At 42.4% G+C, this 27,976-nt stretch overlaps 1 protein-coding gene across 13 annotated transcripts in view; it reads left to right on the plus strand.

Annotated features, from left to right (window-relative positions):
- The window catches only part of SH3KBP1 (SH3 domain containing kinase binding protein 1), a 331,727-nt gene that overhangs the window by 171,120 nt on the left and 132,631 nt on the right, over window positions 1–27,976 (plus strand). For 8 of the 13 annotated variants that reach the window (XM_070785423.1, XM_070785422.1, XM_019956031.2 and 5 more), the window contains 4 exons: window positions 5,603–5,732; window positions 6,258–6,317; window positions 13,858–13,932; window positions 17,512–17,717. In XM_070785423.1, coding sequence (XP_070641524.1) covers window positions 5,603–5,732; window positions 6,258–6,317; window positions 13,858–13,932; window positions 17,512–17,717 — 471 coding nt within the window. The remainder of the gene's footprint in view (window positions 1–5,602; window positions 5,733–6,257; window positions 6,318–13,857; window positions 13,933–17,511; window positions 17,718–27,976) is intronic. The other 5 variants (XM_070785428.1, XM_070785418.1, XM_070785429.1 and 2 more) reach the window with 3 other exon arrangements.

Below are 27,976 nucleotides of genomic sequence, written 5' to 3' on the forward strand. Positions count from 1 at the left end.
ATAACTATACTAATGTTAGGTGTACAGCAAAATGATTTGATATATGTATATATTGCAAAAAGATCTCTCCAGTGAGTTTACTTAACATCCGTTACTACACATAATTACAATATTTTTCTTGTGATGAAAACATTTAAGATCTCTCCTAGCAATTTTCAAAAACACAATACAGTGTTATTAATTATATTCACTATGCTGTTCATTGTTTCTCTTATTTCACTTAGCATAAGGCCTTCAAGGAACAAGAAAAAGTATAAGCTATTTCCAGAGTTAGTAGAAGAAAAGAAATAACAAAGATCACCAGAAATAAATGAAGTAGAGTCTAAAAAGACAATAGAGAAGATCAACGGAGCTCAGACCTGGTTTTTTGGAAAGATAAAACAGACAGCTCTTTAGCTAGATTCACCCAGAGAAAAGAACTCCAATAAATAAATCAGAAGTGAAAGAGAAGTTACAACTGATACAACAGAAATATAGATGATCATAAGTTGCACATGAGTTTGGGTGAACTCTGGGAGTTGGCGATGGACAGGGAGGCCTGGTGTGCTGCGATTCATGGGGTCACAAAGAGTCGGACATGACTGAGCAACTGAACTGAACTGAGCTGAACTGGAGAGACTGTTATGGGCAATTATATGCCAACACATTGGCCAAGCTAGAAGAAATGGGTACATTCCCAGAAACATAGAAACTACCAAGTATTAATAAGTTTTGATGAAAATTTGAGCGATCTTGAGATGTGGGCCTTTCCTTAGAGCTCAACTTGTAACCATGTTTCTTTCTGGGAAGAATGGCAAAACAGCTCTTGAAACAATGAAACACAAGTACCCATTTGCTGTGAGCTTTGCCCTCCCCCATGCTTCCCTTCTCCTTCACACTGGCCTCTCCAGTGAGCTTTTTTAAACATTTATTTATTTGGCTGTACCATGTCTTAGTTGTGGCACTGGGATCTTCAGTCTTCATTGTGGCATGCAGGATCTTAGTTGCAGCATGCGAGCTCTTGGCTGTGGCATGTGGGATCTAGTTCCCTGACCCGGGCCTCATACATTGGAAACACAGAGTCTTAGCCACTAGACCACTGGGAAAGTCCCCTCCGGTATACTTCTGACTGGGGTTTGGGTAACAAAGGGCAATTGGATGTGAAAAGCTATAGCAACCCTTAAATGGACCTTTCCTGTCTTGCTGCTTATACCCTGAAGTAGATTTTAGACTTGGTGAATCTGTTGTTCCCCTCCTTGGTACAGTTGAGAGGGAAAACTTCAACAGTAATGTAGGAACTACAGGCATATCTCAGAGACATTGCAGGTTGGGTTCTAGACCACTGCACTAAAGCAAATATTGCAATAAAGTGAGTTACAGTAATTTTTCAATTTGCAGTACATATGAAAGTTATGTTTATATTATCTTATAGTCTATTAAGTATACAATAGTATGATGTCTAAATTGCTTAAAAAAATGCTCACCATCATGTGAGCTTTTGGGTCATTTACTTTTCACTTTCATGCATTGGAGAAGGAAATGGCAACCCACTCCAGTGTTCTTGCCTGGAGAACCCAGGGATGGGGGAGCCTGGTGGGCTGCCATCTATGGCGTCACACAGAGTCGGACACGACTGAAGTGACTTAGCAGCAGTAGTAGCAGTAACATCAAAGATCACCAGAGATCAGTGTAACAAATATGATACTACTGAAAATGTTTGAAATATTCAAAAATTACCAAAATGTCACACAGAGACACAAAGTGAGCAAATACCGTTGGGAAAATTGGTGTTGATAGACTTGCTTGAGGCAGGATTGCCACACACCTTCAGTTTGAAAAAATGCTGTATCTGTGAGGCACAGTGAAGCAACATGCAGTAAAATCGATGCACCTGTGTTCTGAGTAACTGGGGTCACCTCTGTATTCCCAGGCATCCCCTTCAGTGCTTTGAAAATGTTGCTAATGTTTATACGAGTTGGGGAGCTAGAGATGGAGGTGTAATTCTCCCAGCCTCTTCTGCAACTTGGAACAGGGCTAAGAGCTGAAAACTACTTCCATGGGCCTTGAACCCACTTAGATGCTGGTGACTGTGAAGACTTACGAAGTGCACGGCCCACAGACACAATGGTCTAAGTGGTTTTACTGCATCTTTCTTTCTCAAACACTGCCATGTAAAGCTGCCCTGCTCCCAGCTCTGGGACACAGCCGTGGGCTCCAAAGCTGGCAGGGTTGGTCTTGGAGGTACAAGGGGTTTGTTCTCAGCCTGGAAGCCCAGGCCTGCAGAAGCCTGCTGATACTTGTGTGTTGGTGCAGAGAAGGTTGGTGTCTGTCCCACCTGAATACTTTCTTTGGGAAAGAAATCATAAGCCCCTGGTAACATCCATAATCCTCACTTTATTACAAAGGGATGCATTCCTTTCTCTCTTTAAATATAGAAACATAAGCATAAGCAACCTGATTTCTAAGCAGGTGGTGTGCAGACTCTGCATGTTCCACTCTTGTAGAAGATTCTCAAGGATGGAATCTTTGTTTTGTTCACTGATGAATCTGTCCTGAGGTCCTAGGGCAATGCAAAATAGGTGCTCATTAAATATTGGTGAAATTGGGAGGGGCACACAGGCCTGAGTGTGGTGTTACCTAATAAGAACAGCGGGCAATATAGTTAGGGTCTCCTGGTCCATTTTGCTTCTCACAGAAGGGAAAATTCCTTTTGTGGAGGAATCAGGGCTTCATAGCCCCCCATGGAGGATTTCTCCTGGTTGATTTCCCTGCCATCCATTCATTTATCCATCCAACCATTCATGAATGACTGTAATCCTCATGGGCTTCAGTGTCCTCATCTTGCTGCAGGAAGTCAAACTGGAATATCGCTGAAGAGGGATCATGTGAGGGTGGGGATCATTAGTCTCCTATCTCCAGCCTGAATCTTGCAAACAGAGCAGTAGTCTGTAGGAGGAAATAGCACTGAGCAGCTCTCTCTGCTGCTGGGTACAGACACGCCCTCCATGGCGCCTGTAATGGGAAGTGTACCCCCCTGGGCAATGAGCGGTGGTTTGATTGTCTGCTCCTCTGTGCGCTGCAAGGCTAATGATAGGCATCTGCCAGTTCCCTTTTGGCCTCTCCTTTCAGACTGTGCTGTGACAGGGCTGCAGGCATATGGGGGTGTGGTGAGGTGAAGACACCCCTGTTTTCCCAGCAGGCAGCCTGCCGAGCCCACACATCAGGAGCACTTCCTTCAGGGATCTCGAGCTGGAGCCGCTTATTACTGGAACGGGAGCATTTTAGATACTGTCAAAGTGAATAAAACAGAATTGGCCCAGCTGCCCTGCACTGTTGGGGATGGCGACAGGAGCTGCTCATTTGCGGTCCGTGCCCTTGGTTTCTCCCTCCTGCCCTGCGATTTCTGGGAGAAAGAAGGTCATTTTATGGTTCCTTATTCAGGACAAACACAAAGGACCCCATGCTACAAATTGTGCAACTGTTTATATTCAGGGTTATGACAAAGCTTCCTAACCATTCTAATCCTATAAAAAGCTCCTTGAAAGAATAATACGTATCAGTAGAGTTGACATAGAAACATGGAATGAGTTCAGCGGAAATGCTATTAAATGCTGTGATTTGGTATTGAATAGGGACAGTCATGCATAAGTGCTGTTGTCTGAATTCTTCCCTGAAGATTCTGTGATCACGCAGATGTAATGTCCACTCTGTGAGTCTAGATATCCCAGGAGTTCTCTAACACATGCTCTAAATGCCATTCTGGTTGTCTCCATTCTGAGGCTCCGTCAGCGTTCCCCTGAATATCTCGCATTTACCTTCCCCTACTTATACCTGATATTTCTACTCTTTAAGGCCAACCTTAACTTTGATTCCTTTTTTTCTCCAAGTCTTCCTTTAGCATTCCAGATCTCGATGAGCTCAACTTTGTGTAACACATTTGGTTTGTGCTAGGTCATGGTGTTTTCTTATCTCTTTACCTTGCATTTGCTAGGTTTTTGTCACTCCCACCCTCTGCCATCTTTAAACCACATGCCCTTTCTACCTTGATTGATTGTCACCTTCTTGAGGGGAAAAAAAGAACATGTCCTGTACAGTCCTGTGTCCCTAGCCCCTAGTGTAGTATCATAATACATCTATTTCTAACACATCAAGTGTACCCATCATGCAGTTGTGCAAATAGGAAAGTCAGAGTTCAGTCAGTAGGAAATCTGAACGATCATACAACTGCTAAGTTTCAGAATATGATTTGAATGGGCTTTTGACTCTTAATTTTATTTTCTGTTTTAATTATTTAAGCTTTTAAATTATATTTGTTGATTTGAGTAGGTAATATGTGCACATGGTTAAAATTTTTTTTCAAAGTTTCTAGGTCTCTTTCTAGTATACCACACCATTACTGGTAACTGAATACTTCATAGTTCTCAAAATGCTCTGTTATTTTCTTCCAAGAAGCCAGTTCACAGTTCTCACTTCTGCTCTTCTATTAGTGGCTTCATCACAGAAACTTAGGATGATTTTTTTTAACCCTTCTCTCACTCAGCTCAGCTAGTTGGTTGCTGCAGACCAGCAGATCCCTCATAGATCCTCAAATCTGTCCATGCCTTGTTCATTGTCGCCCCTCCCCAGATCTAGCCTTCATTCTCCCACCCAGGTCACTGCAGTCTGACTGCCCTCCCTACCTCCCTTCATCCCATATCAGTTCATCTCAGGGTAATCTGAAACCTTCCAGAAACCTGCAGAGGGTCCTTCTACTTTCTGATCAAGTTCTTATTCCATAGATTCTTAAGCAGTTTTTGTTAGGCTGTCTGGTTAGTTTTGGTAATCTGGGAAAGCCATTCTCAGTTTTTAAATACTAGCAACATATGCATAATATAAAACACATATGGCACAGTGGTAAAGAATCCGCCTGCCAATGCAGGAGATACAAGAGATGCGAGTTTGATCCCTGAGTCAGGAAGATCCCCTGGAGGAGGAAATGACAACCCACTCCAGTATTCTTGCCTAGGGAATCCCATGGACAGAGGAGCCGGGTGGGCTACAGTCCATGGGGTCACAAAGAGTCAGAGATGACTGAGCATGCACACACATAAAACACATAAGATTACCAAGGGAGCCATTGTGGTATATTAATCTATGTGTACTTGTTTGTTAGAATTTCTTATTAATACATTAAATAACAAGGTCTCCCAGCAGCTGTGATAACTACCACCACTTCAAAGTAGTGATGAGTGCAAACGATATCTTGAAATACCCACAGTATCTATGATGCGATATGAAAATATTATTTCGTTGGTGTCAAATCACAGGTTCTTCTCTTAGTCTGGTATGTTACCTATATTCCCAGTCAAAGGAGATGGCAAATTTCAGTTGGAGGTTAGTGAAAATAAAGTGTTAATTCTTTTCCACTTGCGTTTATGGTCCCTGGGTTAAACCCCTTCCTGTGCCTGAATCTCGAGGCTCTGTGAGGTCTGCCGTCTCATTCCCTGTTCCCTTGGAAGCTTTGGGTCTCGCAGCTCTCCCTGCATGAGCTTTGCACTTGGCTCTATACAGAGGGGACAGAAAACTGGGAAACACCACGTCTAACCTGAGTCCTGCCTCTGTTCTTCTGTTCACATGTGTGCAGGTAGAAGAAGGATGGTGGGAAGGTGTTCTCAATGGAAAGACTGGAATGTTTCCTTCCAACTTCATCAAGGAGCTGTCAGGGGAGTCAGATGACCTCGGCATTTCCCAGGATGATCAGCTCTCCAAGTCAAGTAAGGAAGTCCTCCCACCACACAGGAGAGGGTAGGGGCACCCACGGGTGCCACTGTAGCCTCCCCTCTGTTCCTTGGCCTTCGCTAAGTGACTGTGACAGAAGCTCATGAGTATTTTCCTGGCTCTGCTGCCTTAACCCACCGTGGTTTAGTAGGTGTATCACTGTAAGTGTGTGACATTCACAGACGCACACTATTAATATCTTTGGATAGGTGACTTTCGACCTTCCCACTCCCCCATGGATGGCCCAGGTTGCCGTACCTCTGTATACTTCTCAAGTGTCACTCCCTGCAAGTTGATAATTATTTTTAAGATGAATCAAATGAGATTGTTGATATTTCACAGCGTCTCTTGAGGAACTTAGAGAAAACGACACACACACACACACAACATCATTGGTGGGGAGAAGAATGATGTTCAGGACACACGTGGGCCAAGCCAGCTGAGGGTCCAGCCCCACGTCAGGTGAGCACGCGTGTCCTACTGCAATGGTGAGAACGAACTCCAGGTCTTTTTCTCTCCAGGGCCTGAAGCTCTCCTCCCTCCAGCTTCTCTGCTGCCCTTTCCAGCTCACGGAGCAAAAGGTCAGGCCCGGGAAGCTTTGTTCTCCCAGTCGCTAACCCAACTTCCTTATGTGAGCGTCTATGTACCTCTTGTGCCGTCTTGAGCCGCAGTCGTGCGTGTGAATGTTATAGAGGCGCGACTGTGTCACTACGCTTTGGCACTGGTGGGGGCTGCAGACGTTCCTTCCTAACAAGTAGAGGACAGCTCAGTCCTGTCAAAATAATTCTTAAATTGCTTTCTTTTCCATTTGGAAAAGTCTGACTTGAGTGGTATTTGCCACTTAGTTGTGTCTCTTTTTATTCAACCAGTGGCATGACTGGGCACATCCCTAGTGTGGAGGTAAAGCCATTTCTGGAGTCGTGCTAGGGCCACCTCCTTCACTTGGTGTTTCAGTGGCATTGACTGATCGGCTCAGTGGTGTCCAAAGTCTGGGGCCCCTACCCCTGAACCTCATTCCATCCTGGGATCTATGATAGGAAAGAGAGGAGCTGACTTGGGGGCAAAGGAAGCATCTTGAGACTCCTACATTCTCTGGTTTGGGATAAGGAAATTCTCTGCTAACATAGGCCACCTGATGCGTATGGGCAGGACAGCAGGAAGTGTCCTTGACCCCATGAGACTGGCATTTGCTATGGCTTCCAGATTGCACACGAGAGTTCTCAGTGCTGTGCTTCTCCTGTCAGACACTGGAATAGTGTTGTGACTGGGTCCTGTAATAACAATACTATATCTCAGGGCTATTGTGCATTAGATGGGCTTTCTTGGAGGGAGGACCAAATCAGGTCATCCATCATACCATTATTCCTATGGGTAAGTGTGTTATGAGTTCCCATGGCAAGAATGTATAAAAACCACCTCACCTATAGAAGACCCTCTATAAATGGTCACCTTCATTGTTAATCATGATTAACCCTTGGGACATAGCCTGTTAGTATGTTGAGGCTATTTACACAGCAGTTGGTACTGTGCTCACTGAAGCATTCTCTCTACATTTGGAAATTACTTTGAGATTCCTCTACTGATGCGGAAAAGGAGATTTGGAGAGGTATTGGACCACATCTTTGGGAGAACCTTGACCTCTTGGTGTCCTGCCATGTTAGGTGTGCTTCCAGAGCTGGAGCTCAGAGAAGTAATGCCTCCTGTGTTCTTGGAACCGTTGCAATAAACCATCTCCTCTTCCTCCAAGTCAGTAATGTGCATATTTGACCCTGCTTCACTCCTCAGCTCAAAGCACATGGTGCTGGAATTTCTGAGGCAGGAGGTTAGGAGACAGAGTGGAATGGTTCCCCCCATCTCTTAGCCTTTCATCACACACTCAGAAGGGCTGTTTCTCTCAGAGACTGCTGTCCCCAGCACTCTCAGTCAGTTACGAGTCTGCCGTTTCAGGCCTGGGACAGCCTGATAATTCCAGCAGCCATGTTTAGTTTTCACAGGATCTGTCCCTGGTGAGGGGGTTTGAGGCCTCCAGAGAGGCCTGGTTTCCTAACAAGGATGGATGCTTGTGAAAGAAATGCATGGCTTTTGTAATCTTCTTGTATGTGTAGTTAAGGAGAAGAGGGCCTTTCTCTTCATGTCTCTGGCTGTCCATATCCATCCATCCATCCTTCCTTCTTGTCTTCTAGTCTTCATTCAACTTTCATTTAGCCCTTGTTGTTACTAAGATGCTGTACAAGGCACTGAAGGCATACAGAGACAAATCAGTTAGGGTCCCTGTCTTCAGTCAGCTCACATTGAGGAAAGAGGGTGCACAAACCAGCGGCAGTTGAGAAAAGGTGCGCAGGTGCTCAGCTAGCCAGGTGTGTGAGGAAGAGTGAGATACACAGGCAGAGAGAGCCCAGTCCCAGAGGGATGTAGGGACGATGGTGGTCATGAAGGGCTTCAGAGGAAAGCAGATGTGATTATCATGTCCCTAGGGCTTGCTAAATTGAGATCATCCCCTGAAAGAGAAATACCATCTCTCACTGTTCTGACAGGCTGTTCAGTAGCTCTTTACACTGAGATGGTAAAATACATATAATTAGATCAGATCACATGCAGAGATTATGTATACTGGTAGGATTTGTCTACATGGAAACTTTGCTTTTAGAGTGAATCTGCTTATTGTCTATCTCCAGGGAATGGAGTTAGTTTCAGGGTACTTTACTTCATAAAAGAAACACCGTTTTGTTTTGAAATAATTGTAGGGTCATAGAAAGTTGCCAAAAAACCCCCACTGTACAGGGAGGTCCCGTTGAACCCTTTGTGCACTTTGCCCCAGGGACAATATCTTGAATAGCTGTAATACATGCATATTTACTTTTATCATAGAACTGAGAAAGACAAATGGAGTTAATGCACAAAAGATATCTAGCTTTTTACTCTGGTATGAGCTGAGCTGTAGTTAATAAAGGTCTTTGTTAGACCAGTTAGTTTTCACAGAGATTCCATAATTAATACATGGTTCTGGGGGAAAGTCAAACTCATAATGTTTTATACCATTTTGGTAATTTTTAGGGACCCTAGTGATATCATATAAAAATCTTCTCAATTAAAATGCTAGTAGACATTAGGAGAAGATTTAAAAAAAAATATATATATATATAAAAGACAGGAAAAACCTGTATCCTGGTATATACGAAGAAAACTTTGTGTTCATGTATCCTTATACATCTCTTTGTTATGCACATAGACACACCTGTATGTGCAGAAACTCATTTGATATTTGTACGCTTCGCATTTCTACTTCTAGAATGTTTTTAGGGATAGTTACTCAGTTGAGTTTTGTCAACCAATGGATGAGTGCAGTTGAAGAAACATTGCATTATATTTATAAAGAAGTGTGCCAGACAGCTTGACACATGGTAGGTATTCAGTAAATGCTTGCTAAATCCTTTCTGACTCTGAGGAGGCGTTTTTAGCTTCAAATGACAGATGCAAATTGCTTGAACTTGCTTTTCTGTAACCCTGGTGTTTTTTCTTTTTGGCCACTCCACGTGGCACACAGAACTTCCCTGACCAGAGATCGAACCTGTGCCCCTTGCAGTGAAAGCAGGGAGTCTTAACCACTGGACCACTGGAGAAGTCCTGCCCTGATGTATTTTTGTATATGGTGGTTGGTTATGAAAATCTATAAACTTTCGATCTTTATTCAGGGTAATCTAATTTATCAAGGAAAGAGTTGCAGCAATTGTATTGGTTGATATGTTGATTTAAACATTTTATCTTGAATAAGAAAATTAATTGTCAGGTAGTAGCAGAAACTTCAGAGAAAGCAATGGCACCCCACTCCAGTACTCCTGCCTGGAAAATCCCATGGACGGAGGAGCCTGTAGGCTGCAGTCCATGGGGTCGCTAAGAGTTGGACACGACTGAGCGACTTCACTTTCACTTTTCACTTTCGTGCATTGGAGAAGGAAATGGCAACCCACTCCAGTGTTCTTGCCTGGAGAATCCCAGGGACGGGGGAGCCTGGTGGGCTGCTGTCTATGGGGTCGCACAGAGTCAGACACGACTGAAGCGACTTAGAAGCAGCAGAAACTTTCTGCTGTGTATTTAATTTGAAGGCACCTTTACCTTTCATAGAATTCCTGAAACTTTTTAAAGGTGCCGTTTCAAAAAGATTTTTCTCAACTCTTTATTATAGAAATGTTCTAACATACACAAATTGAGAGAATAGTATGATGAACCCTTGCATACCTGTCACCCAGCTCCAGCAGTTAGCAGGCTGTGGCCAGCTTATTGCAATTACACCACTGCACAATCCTCCCTCATATTATTTTGAAGCAAACCCCAAATATATAATTTCATCCATAAAAATTTCAATATGTCAATAAAAGGATATCTTAAATACTGTTATCACTCCTAATAGTAACAATAATAGTTGTAATTCCTCACAATAATTACCTATATGGTCAATATTCACTTTCTCCTAATACTCTTCTATTATTTAACACAATTTGTTTGTTTGAATCTGCACCCAAAGAAAGTACATACAATGTAATTGGTTGGTATGTCTCAAGTCTCTGGATCTCTAGGTTCTTCCTCCATGTCACCTTTTTGTTGAAGAAAGTGGGGTCCTTTGTCCATTAGTTCCCCACAGCTTGCCTTTTGCTGATTTCATGTCTGCTGCATCCTTTACTTTGTTGTCCTATAAACTGATAATTAGATCTAGGGCCTTGATTAGATTCAGATTTGAGAGATTTTGGGGGGTAGGGGTAAAAAGCTGCTTCATAGGTGGTGGTGGACAGTGTATTTGGAAGCTCATAATGTCTGGTTCTGTTTCTTTTTGAATATTAGCTACTGATGATTATCACCTACATCTCTTCTCTCATTAGGGCTTGCAAAATGGTTCCAAACAGGAAGGGTTTTTTTTTTTTTTTGAAGAATGAAATGGGCTCCCGTGTAAGAGATTAACAGTGAAAAAAATTGATTTTTAAATTAGATTAGATTAAAAATTAAATTAGATTCTTAAAAAACAAAACATCTAAGGGTTTACTTGTGTGGGCAAGGTCTTATGTCAGGGATGGAAGGGAATTGAGAGCTCTAATGTGCTGTCAGTGTGAACACTAAAGCCCAGTGAGATGGAGTCTGGGGTGTGTCCTGGCTTCTGAGGCCACCATATAGGTGAGCCTTCCTGCCTGTACTTTGCACGCACTTCAGTTTTGCCTCTCCTTACGGCCTGTAGTTTACCCTTTCACAGAGCACGTAACAAATTTCAAAGCTGAGTACAGTTTAACTTATTTCATCTAATTATCACAGATTATGATGAATTAATTACCTTTTCAGTGACAATTTTGCATATGCAAGTATTGACTAAATGATGTGAAATAGAACTGATTATGAATTATATTGATATTATATTATGGTATTAAATTATAATCAGAAAGTATCTTGATCTATAAGATTTATTTGGATGTAGAGGCAAAGAAATCCAGATATGACTATTGTCCAATTTCAATTTCATGCATACTTCATTTGCTTCACATTTAAGATATGTGACTCTCCTATTTCTAACATCTTTTTGATATTATTTAATTTCTTAAGTGTATGAAATAATTGTAAAACTAAAAAGCATTCCTGTTTTTCTTTTTAAAGAAAACATTGTTTAGCTACAGAAATGTTTTAAGCTTTTTCCCATAGTTTTTAGAGGGAGAAAGTTTGCATTTTCTTTCTATAACCCTTAATAACCATGATATTTGAGTTTTAATTGGTTTTCTTATTTTCCTGATTCCTTATTTTTGAATTATAAGTTCAGATACTTTAGTGACTTGTCAAGTGAAGACAAAGACGGTGGCCTTTTAAAACTTAGGCCAAACCACCCCCATGATATAGAAATATTTGTTTTCATTAGCTGTGAGAAATGGATTACTTAATGCCCCATGCCTTATAAAAACTAAAGCCAGGCTGGTATCCACCATGCTTTGGTATTTGTATACTTTTTTATTTTTAATATTAAATGATATTTGTTTTGTATATGATGTTCTGGTGGCAGGAAGGAGCAATTAGCAAATTGATGAAATAGAGTTTCAGGCAAAATTAGATGCTAGTGTAAGCATATGATTTTGTGTTGAAATTGAAAAATCCTTCCCCTTTACAGAGTTTTCTGCCTTCAAATACTAATATTTAATAGTAGAGTATCCCCCCCACCTCATAAAATAAATAGCACTCATATTCATGGCCTTTCCATGGCCCATCTCTCTTGTTCTTTAGATGGAATGTGTGTGTCCTTGCTCACCCCCAGCCCAGGCTCCTCTTCCAGTCATCTCGCTGCCAGTGGATGGGGGCACCTTTATAGAAATGCTTGGCCATTCAGAGACAGAAGCGCCATGTCTACCTCATTGATTCTCAGACTTGGTCCTGGAGAAGAACAAAGGGAGGTTCTCTTGTACTTGGAGGAAATTGAAACACTGGAGTACTTTTTTGAAAATAATTGAAAAATTGTTCATTGAAATTCTGATTTCTTTTTCTTTTTGTGACACCAAGAGGACTGCTGCCATTCAGTTCTTGGATGGGGGGAATCTGGCTCACAAGAGAGCTGTACTCCTTAGGAGTAATGTTACCTTAATGATTGAAGTTAAGCAGGATAAAAATTCACCCAAATAAAAACCAGCCACTGTTACTTGCTCTGCTTTGTCATCAAGTCCTTAAGAGCTACAAGTCTAACGAGAACATCTAAAACACTTGTTTCTTTGATTCCCCTATGTAGCCAGTGATTTGAATGTCTAAGTTTTTGCTTTAGTTAGTTGGAGCACATCTGTCAAAAAGGGAAGATTTCAAAGCAGTCCACCATGTCTGTAGGACACAGAAATTGGCAATACCTGATTCCATTTAATTTGTTGATCTGATCGGTTACAGTTCCTTTCATGTATTAGGAGTGACACGGCCCAGAAGTTAACATGATGGTCCCTAATGGGGTTTCCCATTTTCCTAGAGTGTTTCTAAAAAGTGAGACAAGTTGCTTTCTGTCACTCAGTTTTCCTCTCTGCCTCTTTGTAAACGTAGCCTACCTTTTCATCCTTCGAACTTATTATGAGGGAGCTATAACAATAACTTCTTATGAGGGAGCTATGTGGCCTCCAGTTCGATATTTAGCTCACAACCATAATAGGATCTGTTTCTTGGATAACTTAGAGTAATGCATATATTGTTTGTCTTTATTAAACCATTTTACCTCCTAATGTAGGGTGTGTGTGTGTGTGTGTGTGTGTGTGTTCGTCCATTCAGACTGGGGCAGTGTGTGTAGTCTCTGTACTTACTCGTGATTCCAGAGAGATTTGGGCTTTAGCCATGTGCCCAGTCTTATGCTATTGTTAACTTCTACTTGTAACAACAAAAAAGGAGATAATTTGATACTGGGTGAGTCCTATGTCCTCATGCTTAAGTGCAGTCTCATGACTGACATGGCAAACCTCAATTAAGGTGGTTTAAAAAAGAGGGTTTTCTGGCATCTTTGGTGCTAAGCAGAAAACCCCTTACATCAACATGGAAGTCACGATTGGTTTCAAACCTCATTGATAAAAACCCTTTTCTAGAATTCTAGTACATTTTCTTGCTTAAAGATACTAAGAATGAAAAATCTTTTAAAAAGGATTCTGTGCCTTGTTTAGACTCTTGGGGTCATGAGTATCAGTTTGTATCATCTTGGGCTCTAGGGGTAGAAGATAAAAGATAATGGACCAAAATCTATATTCTGTTTGAGTCGCACTCTACAGAAAAGATTGAGTTACCTAAGGAATCTGATTGGTTAGATTTCCTCTGGTTAATTGGGATTTTCCTGCTCTTGAGGTGTAATGTGGAAGTGGCTTCCAGGTTTAAATTGGGCATAATCCACAGGCCAGGCATCAGAGAGGTGAGTTCTGGGGCTCATTGCCATCATGGTTGCATGGGGACTTTGGGCTCATTCTGTACCATTCTTAAACTCTGCCTTTATGATTTCTAATTAATTTTGTGGATGAAGCTTAAAGTGGATTCATTGAAGACAAGTTCAGTTAAAGACTCTTCCTCTTCCTTCTTTTGCCATCACTTGCTCCCCCTCCCCCCTCTTGTTTTTCTCTCCCCTTCTCTTTTCTCATTCACTGTCAGGAAAGACTACCTTTGAAGGGACAATTCTGTACCGAGCCGCACCGGGAAAGACGGAGGGCCACAGACGCTATTACAGTGAGTGACCTTAACAGCAGGAGGCATTTTAAAGATAAGATCTGGGTACTTGTGTTTTTTGATGCAGCTGCACTCCCCTGAGCTGCTCATGCTTCTGCCAAGTGTCTGTGAATTTCTCATCCAAGGACATGGGCTTATTTGCCTGAGATAAGTGCCGTCTCCTTGGTGCGTGCTGCAGGAGCATTCCCATCACCAGCCCCCAGCGCTGTCTTGTTTGCTTTGTGCCTCTGTCATGTGTGTGACATGCGTGCATGAACCATGCGTGCAGAGAAGGGATCCGTAACACTGGTCATGGCATATGTATTTGTCCCAGTATCTGCGCCTCTGGAGTGGTGTAAGATGGCTTCTCATGGAGATGTCAGCCCTTCGAGGTTATTGCTTTTACTGAGTGGGTCAATCAGTAAGTCATTGCCTCATTGTGCGGTTCAAAGAAGTAAGAAGTGGGCATGAACAGTCCATGCCAGAAATGATATTTTGCTTTGCTCATTCAGCCAATCACCACACGGCAGACTTCTTTTTGGCAGGACCGGGGTGTAGCCTTTGGTGCAGTGGAAAGAAAGCTGCCAAAAGTTGAGGGGATGGAGATAAATGAGATTGATGAATGAATCTTGTGAAGTTCTTAGAACGGGCCTGCCACACAGTAAGCACTAGACATGTGAGTGTAAAACTGAAAATAAATAGAAGTAGCTCGCGGATTTGAATTGATTGGTGCTGGAATAGTAAGGAAATTATTGACAATGACTTTTCTGTAATTCAACCAATTATATGAGTGGCCATAGCAAACCTGAGGAAGCTTTGTTCTTTTCTCACGGCAAAGGAAAATCATCCGCCTTAGTGTGCATATATACATATGTGTACATAAAGACGTATACACATATGTGTGCATAGAGATGTATACACGACTATGAAAGAGAAGGTTCTGGCATGAACTCCAGAGCCAGGCTTCTCAAACTGTCTGCAGAAGAGTGTACTTTTATTTCCATCCCCCTGCGGACAGATAACCTGGTCCCTCTGGGCGTGCCTTCACTGCACATGTGCTGCACCTCTTGTGCCTCCCTGCGGGAGCAGACCGACCAAGGCTGGTCTGTGCTCCATTCACATAGACAAGTCTGTGGGCCACACGTCTGAAAGTCACATCAGCACACACTGCTATAAGTGTTTCTGTGCACAGACACTTTCCGTGCTTGTTACCCAGTGTTTCAGTAACGAACCCTTCATGACCTGGCCCCAGTCCACAGACCACACTTTGGGTTTCCTTGCCCTCGGGTGTCATGTGGCATGCCAAGCATGACATAAGGATATTTTCCACAGTAGTGTGTGTTATGAGCACCAGGGACCAAAAGATACAGCACCAAACAGACGTGAACATGAAAAGCCACCTTTCTTTCCCACCAAAGGGAAGGTACTAGATTTTGAGGTTTTTCATCAATCTAGATATTCAGATATTTAACTTGTATCACACTGGAAAGTGATAGAAGCAGGCTGCCAGAATTTCTGGAAGACAGATCTGCCGTGTGCTTCCTTCCCAGCCCATGCTTGTGTGGTTGAATGACCCTGCAGCCTTTCCCTGTGTAACATAAACAGCATTTCTCACAGTGATGAATGCAAAATTATTCAGGTGAGTACAGAAGGTGGCAAATCCCTAACACCAGAAACTCAGTGAAATCAGGATGCCAATGGTTGAAAATATTATGTTTCTAGGTAATGAGGAATGATAAAAAGAATCCTTCCCATTCTTTTCTTTGAATACCTATAACAGCCTCGCCCTACTCCCTTTGCCCTGCTGCCTTCTGCTGGTGGTGCTGGTGGCGGTTGGGGGGAGGGGTGATGGTACGGTGATGGTTTCTATTCACTAACCATTTCTTTATTCCACTCTCAAATGCTTCTTTCCAAACCAGAAAAGAATATACGAGCCATTTATCACACAGAAAGAATCCATACGGCAAAACGAGAACATGTTAAAGGGGAAATGACATAATATTTAGACTCCGAAATTATACCTCCAGCAGGGCTATTTCCCAAACAATGAACAGATAAACACATGAATGGATAGCTAATCCAGGGAGGTTCTCCATGTTTGCACACTTGCATCCAGTCCTGTAAATTGCAGCCGACCCCCTTGTTGTGGGCTGTTCCTTATTCTTATGCCCTCTGTTCTTGCTCATAAATGCTGTTCTTTAGTTAATTAAAGTGTACACCTGGGATCTTCCTCCTTGCCCCCCCCTTCCGGCTTATAATTACTGTTTTATTGAAAACAGCAGCAACAACAAACACAGCCATTGTTTAAAAGATTTGATTTTGAAACATGTTAGCGATTTTTAATGACTTTTCTGTATTTTTTTCTGTTTTCATTTAACAGTTTTTTCCTGCACTGACACTTGTGTGTATGAATGACTTCGACATTTTATGACAATTTATGCAAGCAGTGATTTGGTGTATTTTTCTTAGGTACTAGGAGGCCACCTTACCTGTAGGAAGATAATACACAATGTGGCTAATAGAGAACTAGAGCATCATTGTCATCAGCAGATACATAATCAATGTTCAGGAGCTATTCTGCACATTTCGAGTCTTTTAGAGACAGGCTTAATGGTAGACTTTTCATAAAATGTCCTTTGATTCTTGTCCTTTGATGCCATGACTAATGTACTAGCCATCAAAGTAAGAATGTACACTCAGAGATTAACTAGAAACAAATAGGCTCTTCCTTTTAGGAACATGATTGTGGGCAGAGCCTGGGGAAAAAGGAATCTGGGGAGGTAAGTGTCCACGCTGTCTTGCTGATAATGGTTTGACCACAGGAAGTCCAAGGAAAGGTGTCATGTCCCCAGTGTTCTTCTTTGGAAAGGAGTTCAGCTTCAGGGAAACGTTGGTGTTAGGGGAGTGAAGAAGAGCTGGAGGCTTGGGGCATTCTGGCCTCCCACAAGGCAGCTTCCTTTCCTTCTTTAACAAATACAATCATCTTGCCAGTGAAAGTGTTTCAATGTCAAGTTTGGTTTAGTGCTATCCTAGAGAAGCATGTCTGTGTGCATTTATTCCTTGTAAAGCCATCCAGAAATTTAATTCTTTGGCAGTCATAATTTTGTGTGGTTTCTTTAATTGCTAATTTGTTTAAATGGCTTTTAGCTTTACAGTTTCCCTTTAGGAAATGTTACTTTCGTTGCTAATTGCTAATTGACATGTCATAGAGATAGGAGGTACAGTATGTGGTACTGACTGGGTTGGGAGGCGAGAGGGGGCAGGAAAGGTTGTTACTGCATAGTCTGCACCAAAACAAATTTGGCTAAGAACCAGGCTCTGGCTGAAAAGAGGTGACATGTCACATTGACAGAGGCATCTGCTTTGAAATTGGATGTTCTGAAAAATTTTGATTCGCTTCTTAAAATTCAAGGCTGGGGAGGTGGAACAAAACTCAGAGCCACCTCCCTGCAACATCCTTACACACTAAATGAACAACAGCAATGCAAGTTATCCTGTACCCTATGATACTTGGAGCAGTGGTTCCTGGCTGGCTATGAGGTGCTTCATGGCTGTGGCTGATTTCTGAGCTCTTTCTTTCCCCATCCCCGCTCTTGACAGGTTTAAGGGAAACTACAGGCTCCGAGAGTGACGGGGGTGACTCAAGCAGTACCAAATCTGAGGGTGCCAACGGCACAGTCGCAACAGCTGCCATCCAGCCGAAGAAAGTCAAGGGAGTGGGCTTTGGAGATATTTTCAAAGACAAGCCAATAAAGCTAAGACCAAGGTCGATTGAAGTAGAAAATGACTTTCTGCCAGTGGAAAAGGTATGTTCGAAAGTTTCTGTTTTATTTCCACATAATGTCCTGTATCCAAAAGTTACCTCGTAGGGCTTGACGTCTAAGATGTCCTATGCCTCTCTTGGGCTCTCATTGTCCTTGTGTGCAGCTCACCTTCTGTATGAGGACAGCTTTTAAAAAGGCTCACGCTCTAGTTTACTGTTGCTTTTCTTACTGATCTCCTATCTACGGAACATTTCTCAGGGTGACTTTTCCCATAGACCAGCCCTTCTCGGTTTTCTCTGGAGAAAAGCCACTCACGCCTGGTCTCAGCTAAACACATGACCTTGATACTTTTCAGGCAGCCACCAGTCTCTCTCCTCTCCTGGAATGTTTCTCTGGTGCTTTGTGCTGGGGCATGTTGACTGCTTCTGCACTGGAGAAAGGGGTTATGCATTTTTTTCTCAAGGTCTTTGGTGCAAATGATTTCAGACTGCCACAAGGAAGTCTCCTGCGTGCATGAATGGCGGAGATGGCCCTCGCTGTGAGTGCCTGGGTCTTTCCTGTCAGGGAGCTGGCTGTTTTGTCCTGCCCCTGGTTCTGGGTTGGTGAAAGGCAGACAGCGTGCTGCTGCTGACTATTCGGTTGCCACAGCAACACACCCCGAGCCGTCATGCTTGTGGCTGTCAGTGACGTCTTCTGTGGTATACTTCTAAGCATCATAGCCTTGCTTAGGATTTGATAGATACTGTGGAATTTTCCAGATTGTAATAAGCTACACTCGTGCTGTGCTTAAGGAATGTTTGTTAATTTGATTTAGTGCTGAAATTTTCTCTTTGACGTTTGTGCCAGCAGGCTTAGGGGATGGGGTATTGGCAACATCGCTACTGCAGGTTTATCCGCAGCTTTTAAGGGTTTTCCATTTTTCAGTGAGATGAATTTTTGAAAGTTGCATCATCTTCTGCAGCTGTAGAACTTCCACCCACCTCCCTCCCTCCATCCACCAGCAACCTAGCCTGGTGTCATCATGCATTAGAAACAAAATCTGGAAAGGAAACTTTTTGGACACTTAAACATCTGAGAAATGAGTAAGACAGAAAGGACAGACACTTAAAAACAAAAGACTGTTTCATTTAAATTCTTTCGTGGAAACTTCTCTTATACACCATTGTTTCCTTCAGCAATCAATTTGGTGTTTCTCAAGATCTGAAAACTATTTAGTATCCCAGCTTGTGAGCTCATTTCTGTTCAACACAGTCACTTTCAGATTCCAGGAGATATTTACAAAAAAAGCAAGTTCCCATCTTGGGAAGGAACAATGAATACAGTTTTTTCTTCATTTTATTCAAGAGGTTGAAATGAACATGATCATTGACTCTGTCAGTGAACAGTTAATTCCTTCTTTTTGTTTTATGATTCTTGGTCTAATTCTTCTCTGTGTAAAAGCACATCGCGTGTGCATAATCAGTGACAAATATAATATTCCCAGGTTTGTACCTCAGCACATGTCCTCTGAGCCCCACGGCCAGCCACATGTCCAGCTGCCGACTTGAATATCTCCACTTGAAGTTCTTAAATTCTTATTTTTACATAAGATAAATCCTTATATAAGACAATTTTATATAAGATAAATTCTTATCTATCTCAGCCATACATATACATGTATCCATTCTTCCCCAAACTCCCCTCCCATCCTGGCTGCCACATAACATTGAAGAGAGTTCCCTGTGCTGTACAGTAGGTACTTGTTGGTTATCCATTTTAAGTATAGCAGTATAACACATCATTTCTGTACAGAGAAATCTTACTAGCTACTGAACTCCTGAAATGCTGGAAAAAAATTTAATTGTATTTTTTTTATTCATGGCCAAGTTTGTGGCAAATTAATAAGAACAACTGAAGGCAGATTGGGAAAAAGTCACTTGCAGTTCTGAAATTCTTATCAGTTTGTCCAGGCCAGAACTCATCCTCTTCCCTCTCAAATCACTCTGCCCACAGCCTTCCCATCTCAGTTGAGGGCAGTGCTGCTCCCCCTCCCATCACTTGGGAGAAAAGCACTGGGGTGGTCTCTCACGCCCCTCGTTCCCTCACATCCCATGGCCGATCCATCAGCAGCCCTACCGCGTTGCCTCCTAAGCGTGTCTGGCACCTTCCTCAGCTCCGCTCTCACCATCACTGCGGTGACCTCTAATCGGTCTCCCCTCCCCTACAGCCTAGTGTCAGTGTCGAAGCCAGGGTCATGCCACTCTTTTCAAACACCTGTAGAGGCTCCCCTGTGAACCAAAGTGAGAATCTTCCCCACAGCCCAGGAGCTAGGATGACCTGAAGCCCATGGCCACTTGGACCTCTCTGCTCACTGCTCTTTCCCTGCTTGCTCACTCCCAGCCCTCTGGTTCCTCCTCACACATGCCACGCATGCTCCCTCTTGGGGGGCCTCTGCCTGGACACTCTGTTACCATCTGCACCCCTCTCCAGCTGCCTGCCTCTCTTCCCTGATGCCCCATCATTCAGGAACCTGCCCCCTTGGCCCCTCCTGCACTGCACTTTTTGTTTTCCCTAGCACACGCACCCTTCTGACATAATGTTTATCTTGTATTATGTTTATTCTTTGTTCACTGATGTGTGTAATGTGCTTAGAACAGTGTGTGGCACATGGTAGGTGCTCAGTATTAGTTACAGGAATAATATTAAAACTAGCACTTTAGAGATTACAGACATCTATGAAATGAGGGGACTGAGTGTGATAAGATAACAGTTATATAGTTGGAAATATAGTAGTTGTATGGTTCGCTGCATCTTTGTGAAACAAGATTTACTGCATCGGTCTTACAGACATGAAATGTTAACTTCATCAGAGTAATACACACACACACACACATACAGCGTGTGTGTGCATCTTGATTCATGGTTTGTTTGCAGAATGAAACCATGTGCTGGCAGCTCCCTTAGCCTGCTTCTCATTGTGAAGTCTCTGGGGGAAACGTAAACTTCCCAGCCTGCTTTACTGGCAGCGGACAATTTTTACAGCATCTAAGAGGATTTAAAACTCTCTCCACCCCCTGTTGTTGGCGCCATGGATAGTTCCATAGATTTATGGATCCATTATGTTATTGCACAACCTGGCGTGGGAGCGCATGAGTGTGATGATGTTTTACTAGTGTACAACCTGGTTCTCATCGCTTTTGAGATAGTTCTGCGTCAGAGATTTATGTTTAAGGAAGAAAGTTTCCTTTGAGAGTTGAGCTCACTGTTTCAGTTTTGCAGAAGCACAGACTGGATCTCATGTGACAGCATCTGTGTTCAGTGAAGCACAAGCGGGTCTTCCACTTAGGCTGGGGCAGTTGACCTTCTGACATGACTGGTTTGATAACTTACATGAGGGGAAAAAAAGGACTATGATAATTGTTAACAGCTGCGAGCATTCTAGTGTGCTTTCTGTTCAAGTGTGAGAAGTTCAAAGATCTACTTTTCTGAGTCAGTTGAAAATTCTGTGCTTATTTTACTTGTGCTTTAATCTGTATCACCCTACCCGGAGTGGTTGAATGCTGATGATTAAACACCAGGAGAGAGATACTGGTGTAGTTTTAACACCCACCCATAACAACAAGGAAATAATTAGTATTCTTGCTTCTCTTTTTGAACTATAAGGAAGGACCCCAGTTATGAACCTTTTTAACACTACCAGTTGTGAATATGCCTGTGAATGATGTGTTTAATGCACCATTTAACCGAAATATGTATAGATGAAATGATTTAATGTCTGGGATTTGACTTCCAGTAAGTTGGAAGATGGAAGAGTGGGTGAGGCACAGAGGAAACCAGATTGGTTATGAGTTGATAGTTGTTGACACTAGGTGGTGCATACACGGGGGTGCAGTATGCTGTGCTCTGTTTTTGTACATGTTGGAAATTTCCTCTGATAAAGGTTAAAAAAAAACTTGGGGGAAAATGTACCATTTAAACTCAGGCCAGAGCTAAATATGTGTTATATCAAAAACAGTGGAAAATATGATGTGGCTAAAGGTGAATTCAGTTGAATATCATAAGATTAGAAAGGTGTGGTACCGTTGTCCTAGCTGATTGACCTTTACAAACTGACTTTACCTCAGTTGGACCATCTGTAAAATGGGAATACTCTTTATACCTATCCTACTTCGTGTGTGTGTGTGTGTGTGTTCAGCTGCTACATGCTGTCCAACTCTTTGTGACCCCCATGGACTGTAGCTCACTAGCTCCTCTGTCCATGGGATTTTCCAAGCAGGAAAACTAGAATGGATTGCCATAGCTTACTCCAGGGGATCTCCCTGGATCAGGGATTGAATCCACATCTCCTGCATTGGCAGGCGAATTCTTTACCATTGCACCACCAGGGAATCATAGGACTTCAAAAAAAATGCTATATAGCTGAAGATACTTGGAAACTGTAAATGTAACTCATTTCAGGTAGTGTTTATTGAGTATTCACTATACGCTCAGCACTGGGGATACAGTGGTAAATAAGAACAGGTCACTGCCCATCAGAGAACTGCAGAAAAGTAAACAAGAAGAATAATACAGTGTGGGGAATGCCATGACCAGGATGAGAACATAGTGCTGTGCTGCAGGAAGGCTTGGGCATGGCAGAAAGTGGTAAATGGTTAGGGAGGCTGGAGAGTGTGTATTCGTGTGTGTCTGTGTGTACCTACTTCCTAGAGGAAGTGATGTTTAGGCTGAGAACCATGGGTGCAGTACACATTCATCAGGCAGAGGAGAACAGAGTTGTCAAAGTGGAAAGAGCAACATGTATACTTGCCTTGAAGGGAAAAGAAAACAGCACAGAATGTGTGTCGAGCTTCCAGCAGGAAGTGGGAAAAGATGAGAACGAAGAAGAAAGCCGGGCCCAGATTAGGAAGGGCCTGTTGAGACTTGTTAAGGAGTTTGGATTTGAATTTGAGGGCAGTGGGGAGCAATTCTCAGCAGAGAAGGACATGATCAGATATGCGGTTTAGGGAAAGTATTCCAAGTTGCAGTGGGAGGAGTGGATTACAGATGACAGGTAACTGGAATTCAGGAGAGAGGTTAACAGAAACTTATATTGACTCTACCAGTAAATTTCCCTCCTCGTAGGTTCTAAACCAGTTAATGAATAAGGTGAGTCAGTGGATGGAAAATCAGAATATTATTTTTGCTTATTTTTTCAGTATGGATGTTCAGTTGACTCAGCACTGTTTATCAGAAAGATCATCCTTTCTGAAGATCACCTGTTTGTCAAAAAGGTCACCTTTGTCATAATTTAAGTGCCTGTGTATGTGTGGGTTCACTTCCATACTCTGTTCTGTTGGTCTGTTTGTCCTTATGGTCATTCTGTACTACTTTAATTACTGTAGCTTTGTAGTCAACCTTGATTTCTGGTACTGTAACTACACAAACTCTATTTCTCTTCCAAAAGATTTCCTGGGCTGTTCCGTTTCATATAAATTTTCATATAAAATCAGCTTGTTAATCCCTACTCCCCAAAAAGCCTTCTGGATTTTGAATGGGATTACTTGAACTCTACAGATACTTTGGGGGGAGGGGGAGAGAATTGACACCTTTCCAATCTATGAACATGGTACGTTTATTTACATAGATCTTATTTTACTTTGTAAAAATTTCTCAGGTTATATATTTATGATCTGTGTCTGTTTCTCTATTTGTGTTATATTACAATGTTGTTATTGATGAAGGAAAATTTGGAGGATATAGATTAGGAGAATCAAATGGACCTAGCTATTGATCTCCAGAATTAGACAGACTCACTCACCCAGTCTCAGTGATGCTGGACTCAGGCAGACCCATGTGATGTAGAAGAGCCTGCTCCTTGGGGAACAGCAGAGACAGTCAATTTCCAAGAGGAGAAAGAAGAGCTGAGCTAAGCATGCTCGGTTTATTTTTTCTAAATTCACATATCAGAGAAGTCATTTCACTATCCCAGGAAAAGTGAATAGGGATACAGAGAGTTCCAAGAGTGTTCAGTTCTGCCCAGAGGCCAAGAGTGTCCAGAGAGAATGTCCGTTTGGTCTCCCCTTTACATGGAAGGAAACATCAAGATAAGACAAACAAATTTTCTAACAGCTTTGAACTATTATTATAAGTATTTGGGGGAAATATTTTGGAGATTGAATCAAGAAGTTTGATAGTATGTGGGGGATAAAGGAGAGGAAAGACTTGAAGAGAATGCCTTGGGCAACTGACTCCAGCAGCTGGATGGATGGCAATATCATTCCCTGATTAGAGATATTGGGGAAGGAAGGTTATGGGGTCAGTCTTAGACTAGCTGCATTTTGAGGTCCTTGTGGGACCATCAAGGGAGGCATCCATCAAGCAGTTGGGTAAATAAGTAATGGGGAGAGAGCTGTGGGTGTGGGTTTTAGAGTCATCCACCTAGAGATCGGGTTGAGAGACTGTAAGAAGGCAACCTAGACAGGACCTTATTCTCATGAACATGGCTTATACCTTATCTCCCACCTGTGGACCAGAGAGAGAACTTCCTCATCAGGCTGTTTCCCTGTGACCCTGCTCTCGTCTCACTCTTTTTCTGAACGCCTTCTCTTTTCACAAGTCACTCAGGTGATCACTCCTGGCCAAATAAACTCAGAAAGATGTGTCAGGTATTACACCTGGGTAAGTCAATTCCAGATGCACAGGTGAGTCCCAAGACCTACCTAACCTGATATGTTTTGTTTTGTTTTTTTTGATGTGAGCCATTTTCAAAGTCTTTATTGAATTTGTTACAGTACTGCTTCTGTTTTATGTTTTTGTTTTCTGACCAAGACAGGCGTATGAGATCTTAGCTCCCCATCCAGGAATCAAACCTGCACCCCCTGCATTGGAAGGCAAAGTCTTAACCACTGGACTGCCAGGGAAGTCCCTGATATATTTTTCTATAGAATAATTCTGGCTTTTTGGTACCAGCTTATTCCATGCTTAAGTGCCCTAGGTACAGCTAGTATTGGCCCCCTAAATTAATGGGAAAAGTAGTCTTTTTGGTCTGGGATCTTCAAATGGCCAGATTGGAAAAAATATTTTTCTAGGTTGGCTGTTTGCCCTATTGGATTCCCTATAAGAAGCTCCATGGTCTTCCCGTCTTAGTTGATTTCCATTATGATCTCTCTCTCTCTCTCTTGAAATGATTGTTTTCTTTCTTTTTTTTCTTCTGTGTTCCACAAATTAGATATTGTGTTTGTATCAGTCTCTTTTTTAACTCTCATCATCTTGAATCTCATTTATAGAATCACAGGCATCCAAATTAATGCCTTGATAATATCAACATTGTAGCTTTTACTTGTAACAGAAAATTAGAATTAAAGTCACATATAAATGAGCTAGCAATCAGTTTTTTTAATCAGCTAAATTGCAGGAAGAGAAATTTTAATATCATCATATATATCTCAGGTAGTCTTTTTATCCCTACTAGTAAAAATTCATCAAGCTGTATACTGATGTAAGATTAAAACATGTAAACATCTAAAGTGATTATCTTAGTTGCTTAAAAATGAGAGAGTTATGTCTCTAATCCTTTGAAGACTGTAGCTGTGGGGAATCCCAGGAGCTAATGATACAAACTTTGATTAATGAAACACAACTGGGTCAAACCTTGTCATGATTATCTGAGACCTATAGTGTTGAATGTCTTGCACAGTGGTTGAAAGATAAGATTTTGTGACATCTCTTAAGCAGATGAAAGACCTGTGATTTTTAAAAAGCAGATGGAATTGAGATGCCCACTGGTTGCCTAAGCTGAATGAAGTGTCTGGGATTTTCAGACTTTGCTTTATGTGTTATCTTTCCTAATCTAGGAAAGGTAAGAAGATTGGTGGTAAGAAAAGGGAACCAGAAGCAGTATACAGGGTTACTCTTGGACATAGTAGGTGCTGTTTAGTATTTTATGTGTGTTTCATGTATACTTTCTAAAACATTCAGATAGTGTATTTTCCATGAAATGTTTAATAGCAGCCATATGGTCACCAAGAATCACATTCCCAGGAGACCTTAAAATTGTGTTTTTAGGAATGTAGTGGTTATTAAGCATGAAGGTCAGAATTCCCAATGTTCACATCCTAATTCTGCCTCTTCCTGGGACAAATTATTATTATATCTACAAATTTAGATTCCTCATCTGTAGAATAGAATAGCAAGAAAACCTGGCTCATGTGGTTGTTAGGAGGATTAAGTAACACACACAAAAATGGGTCCAAGTGCCTGGCATAGAATAATCACTGAATTAACGTTAGTAGTTATTGTTACCCTTCTGGTTGTTAGAATAGGAATGCCTATAAATAGCAGTGCAGTCTCCAGGATCATGTCCTTAACTTTTCATTATGGAAATTTTAACACTTAGAGAAGTAGAAATAAATTTTGCTGCATCTGTGGTAGCTGTTTGACGTCACCAAGTCTTCAGTATCGGCCATTGGAAAGTAAATGCTGTGCAGAGGACATGTGGGCACTGAAAATACTCTGTACAGCACGTCTTCCCAGGTGGCTCAGTGGTAGAGAATCCACCTGCAAATGCAGAAGACACAGGTTCGATCCCTGATCTGGGAAGATCCCTGAAGAAGGAAGTGACAGCCCACTCCAGTACTCTTGCCTGGGAAATCCTATGGACAGAGGAGCCTGGTGGGCTATAGTACATAGGGTTGCAAAAGAGTCTGACACGACTTAGTGACTAAACAATAATTCTGTATGATTCCATAATGATAGACACGTCATTATATGGGGTTGGCCAGAAAGTTCATTCAGGTTTTTCTGAACCATCTTACAGAACGAACTTTTTGGGCAATACAAAACATTTGCCCAAACTCATAGAATTGAAAAGTTAAGAGTGAACCCTAAGGTAAACTAGAGACCCTGGGTGATAAAGAGGTTCATTGGTTGTAACAAATGTATCACTCTTGTGTGAAATGTTGATAGCGAGGGAGGCTGAGCATGTGAGGAGGTACAGGGTATCTGGAAATCTCTGCACCTTCCTTTCACTGTTCTGTGAACCTCAAAGTGCTCTAAAAATAAGTCTAAAAAATGAAAGCAAGTCCATTATTTTGGACCCTGTCTTTGTTAGTCACCATTGTATCTACAGTTCCTTGAAAATCATTGGTAAACTATAGGTGGCCTTCAATAAATATTTGTGACTGGATACATGAATATGTTTTGTCCTAATCCAACCATGAGAATAAAGGAAGACCCATTCTGTTTGGGGTCTGCTGTAGCCTGGTTGTGGATTTACTCTTCCATTTGCTCATTAAGTGGCTCATTCCTTCATTCGCTGAAGCTTTATTGAATGTATTTTATGGATCAGCAGCGGCAGCTCTGAAATTTCTAGATAAATGAGCTAAGGAATGGCAATCCATTTGGAAAGGAATTGGCTAGGCAGCATGTCTGGATGCTGTGTTAGCATAATGTGTGCAGACTTTTCACCTGGCAGGTTGTTTGTTGCAGGGGCGAGGGGGAGGGGGTGGGCAGCTCTGGTGTAGTTAACTGGAATGGAGTTCATACTTCCTCCCCCACATCACGCCTTAGATCAGCTGTCACATACAGGCCTCTCATTTAGCGCTTTGGATTGTCCCTACATGAGAGAGAAGTGAGTACATATTTAAAGTCATTCTGATTCAGGGGAAAAGGACTGGCAGAGCTATGTCCAAAGCATTAAAGACATTAGAGAGGAAGGAGCTGCTAACTTGCCTGGAGTCTGCGAGGAGGGAATAGTGTGTAGGGGAGATTTTTCAAGGAAAGTGACAATTGAGCCAAGTGTTAAAAGATACCTGGAGATTGATGGTCCCAGCAGTGTGTACAGGGACCAGGGGAGAGCGTGGTGATGGCCAAGGGCTGGGTCTGGCTGGACAGCAGGGGTCTTGGGGGCGGGAAGTTGCAGGAAAAGTGAAAGTGAAAGTCGCTCAGTTGTGTCCGACTCTTTGCGGCCCCATGGACTATACAGCCCATGAAATTCTCCAGACCAGAATACTGGAGTGTGTAGCCGTTCCCTCCTCCAGGGGATCTTTCCAACCCAGGGATCGAACCCATGTCTCCTGGATTGCAGGCAGATTCTTTACCAGCTGAGCCACAAGGGAAGCCTGAGTTGCAGGAAGGCCTGACCCTATTTCCTCAGGTCTGCCAGCCTACTCACAGGCTGCATCTCTGGGTGGGCTGGCACACTGGTGGAGGGGTTCTGACAGGCAGTGTGTTGGTCACATTGCCACTTTGGAGAGAAAACTGGGGAGGTGCTGGGCAGTGTGGACTGAAATGGGAGAGGAAGTAGCTGGGAGAGTTGCCAGTCTCAGGGTTCCGTGGTTGATGAC

This window comes from Bos indicus, chromosome X (genome assembly GCF_029378745.1).
Source record: "Bos indicus isolate NIAB-ARS_2022 breed Sahiwal x Tharparkar chromosome X, NIAB-ARS_B.indTharparkar_mat_pri_1.0, whole genome shotgun sequence".
NCBI lineage: Eukaryota > Metazoa > Chordata > Mammalia > Artiodactyla > Bovidae > Bos > Bos indicus.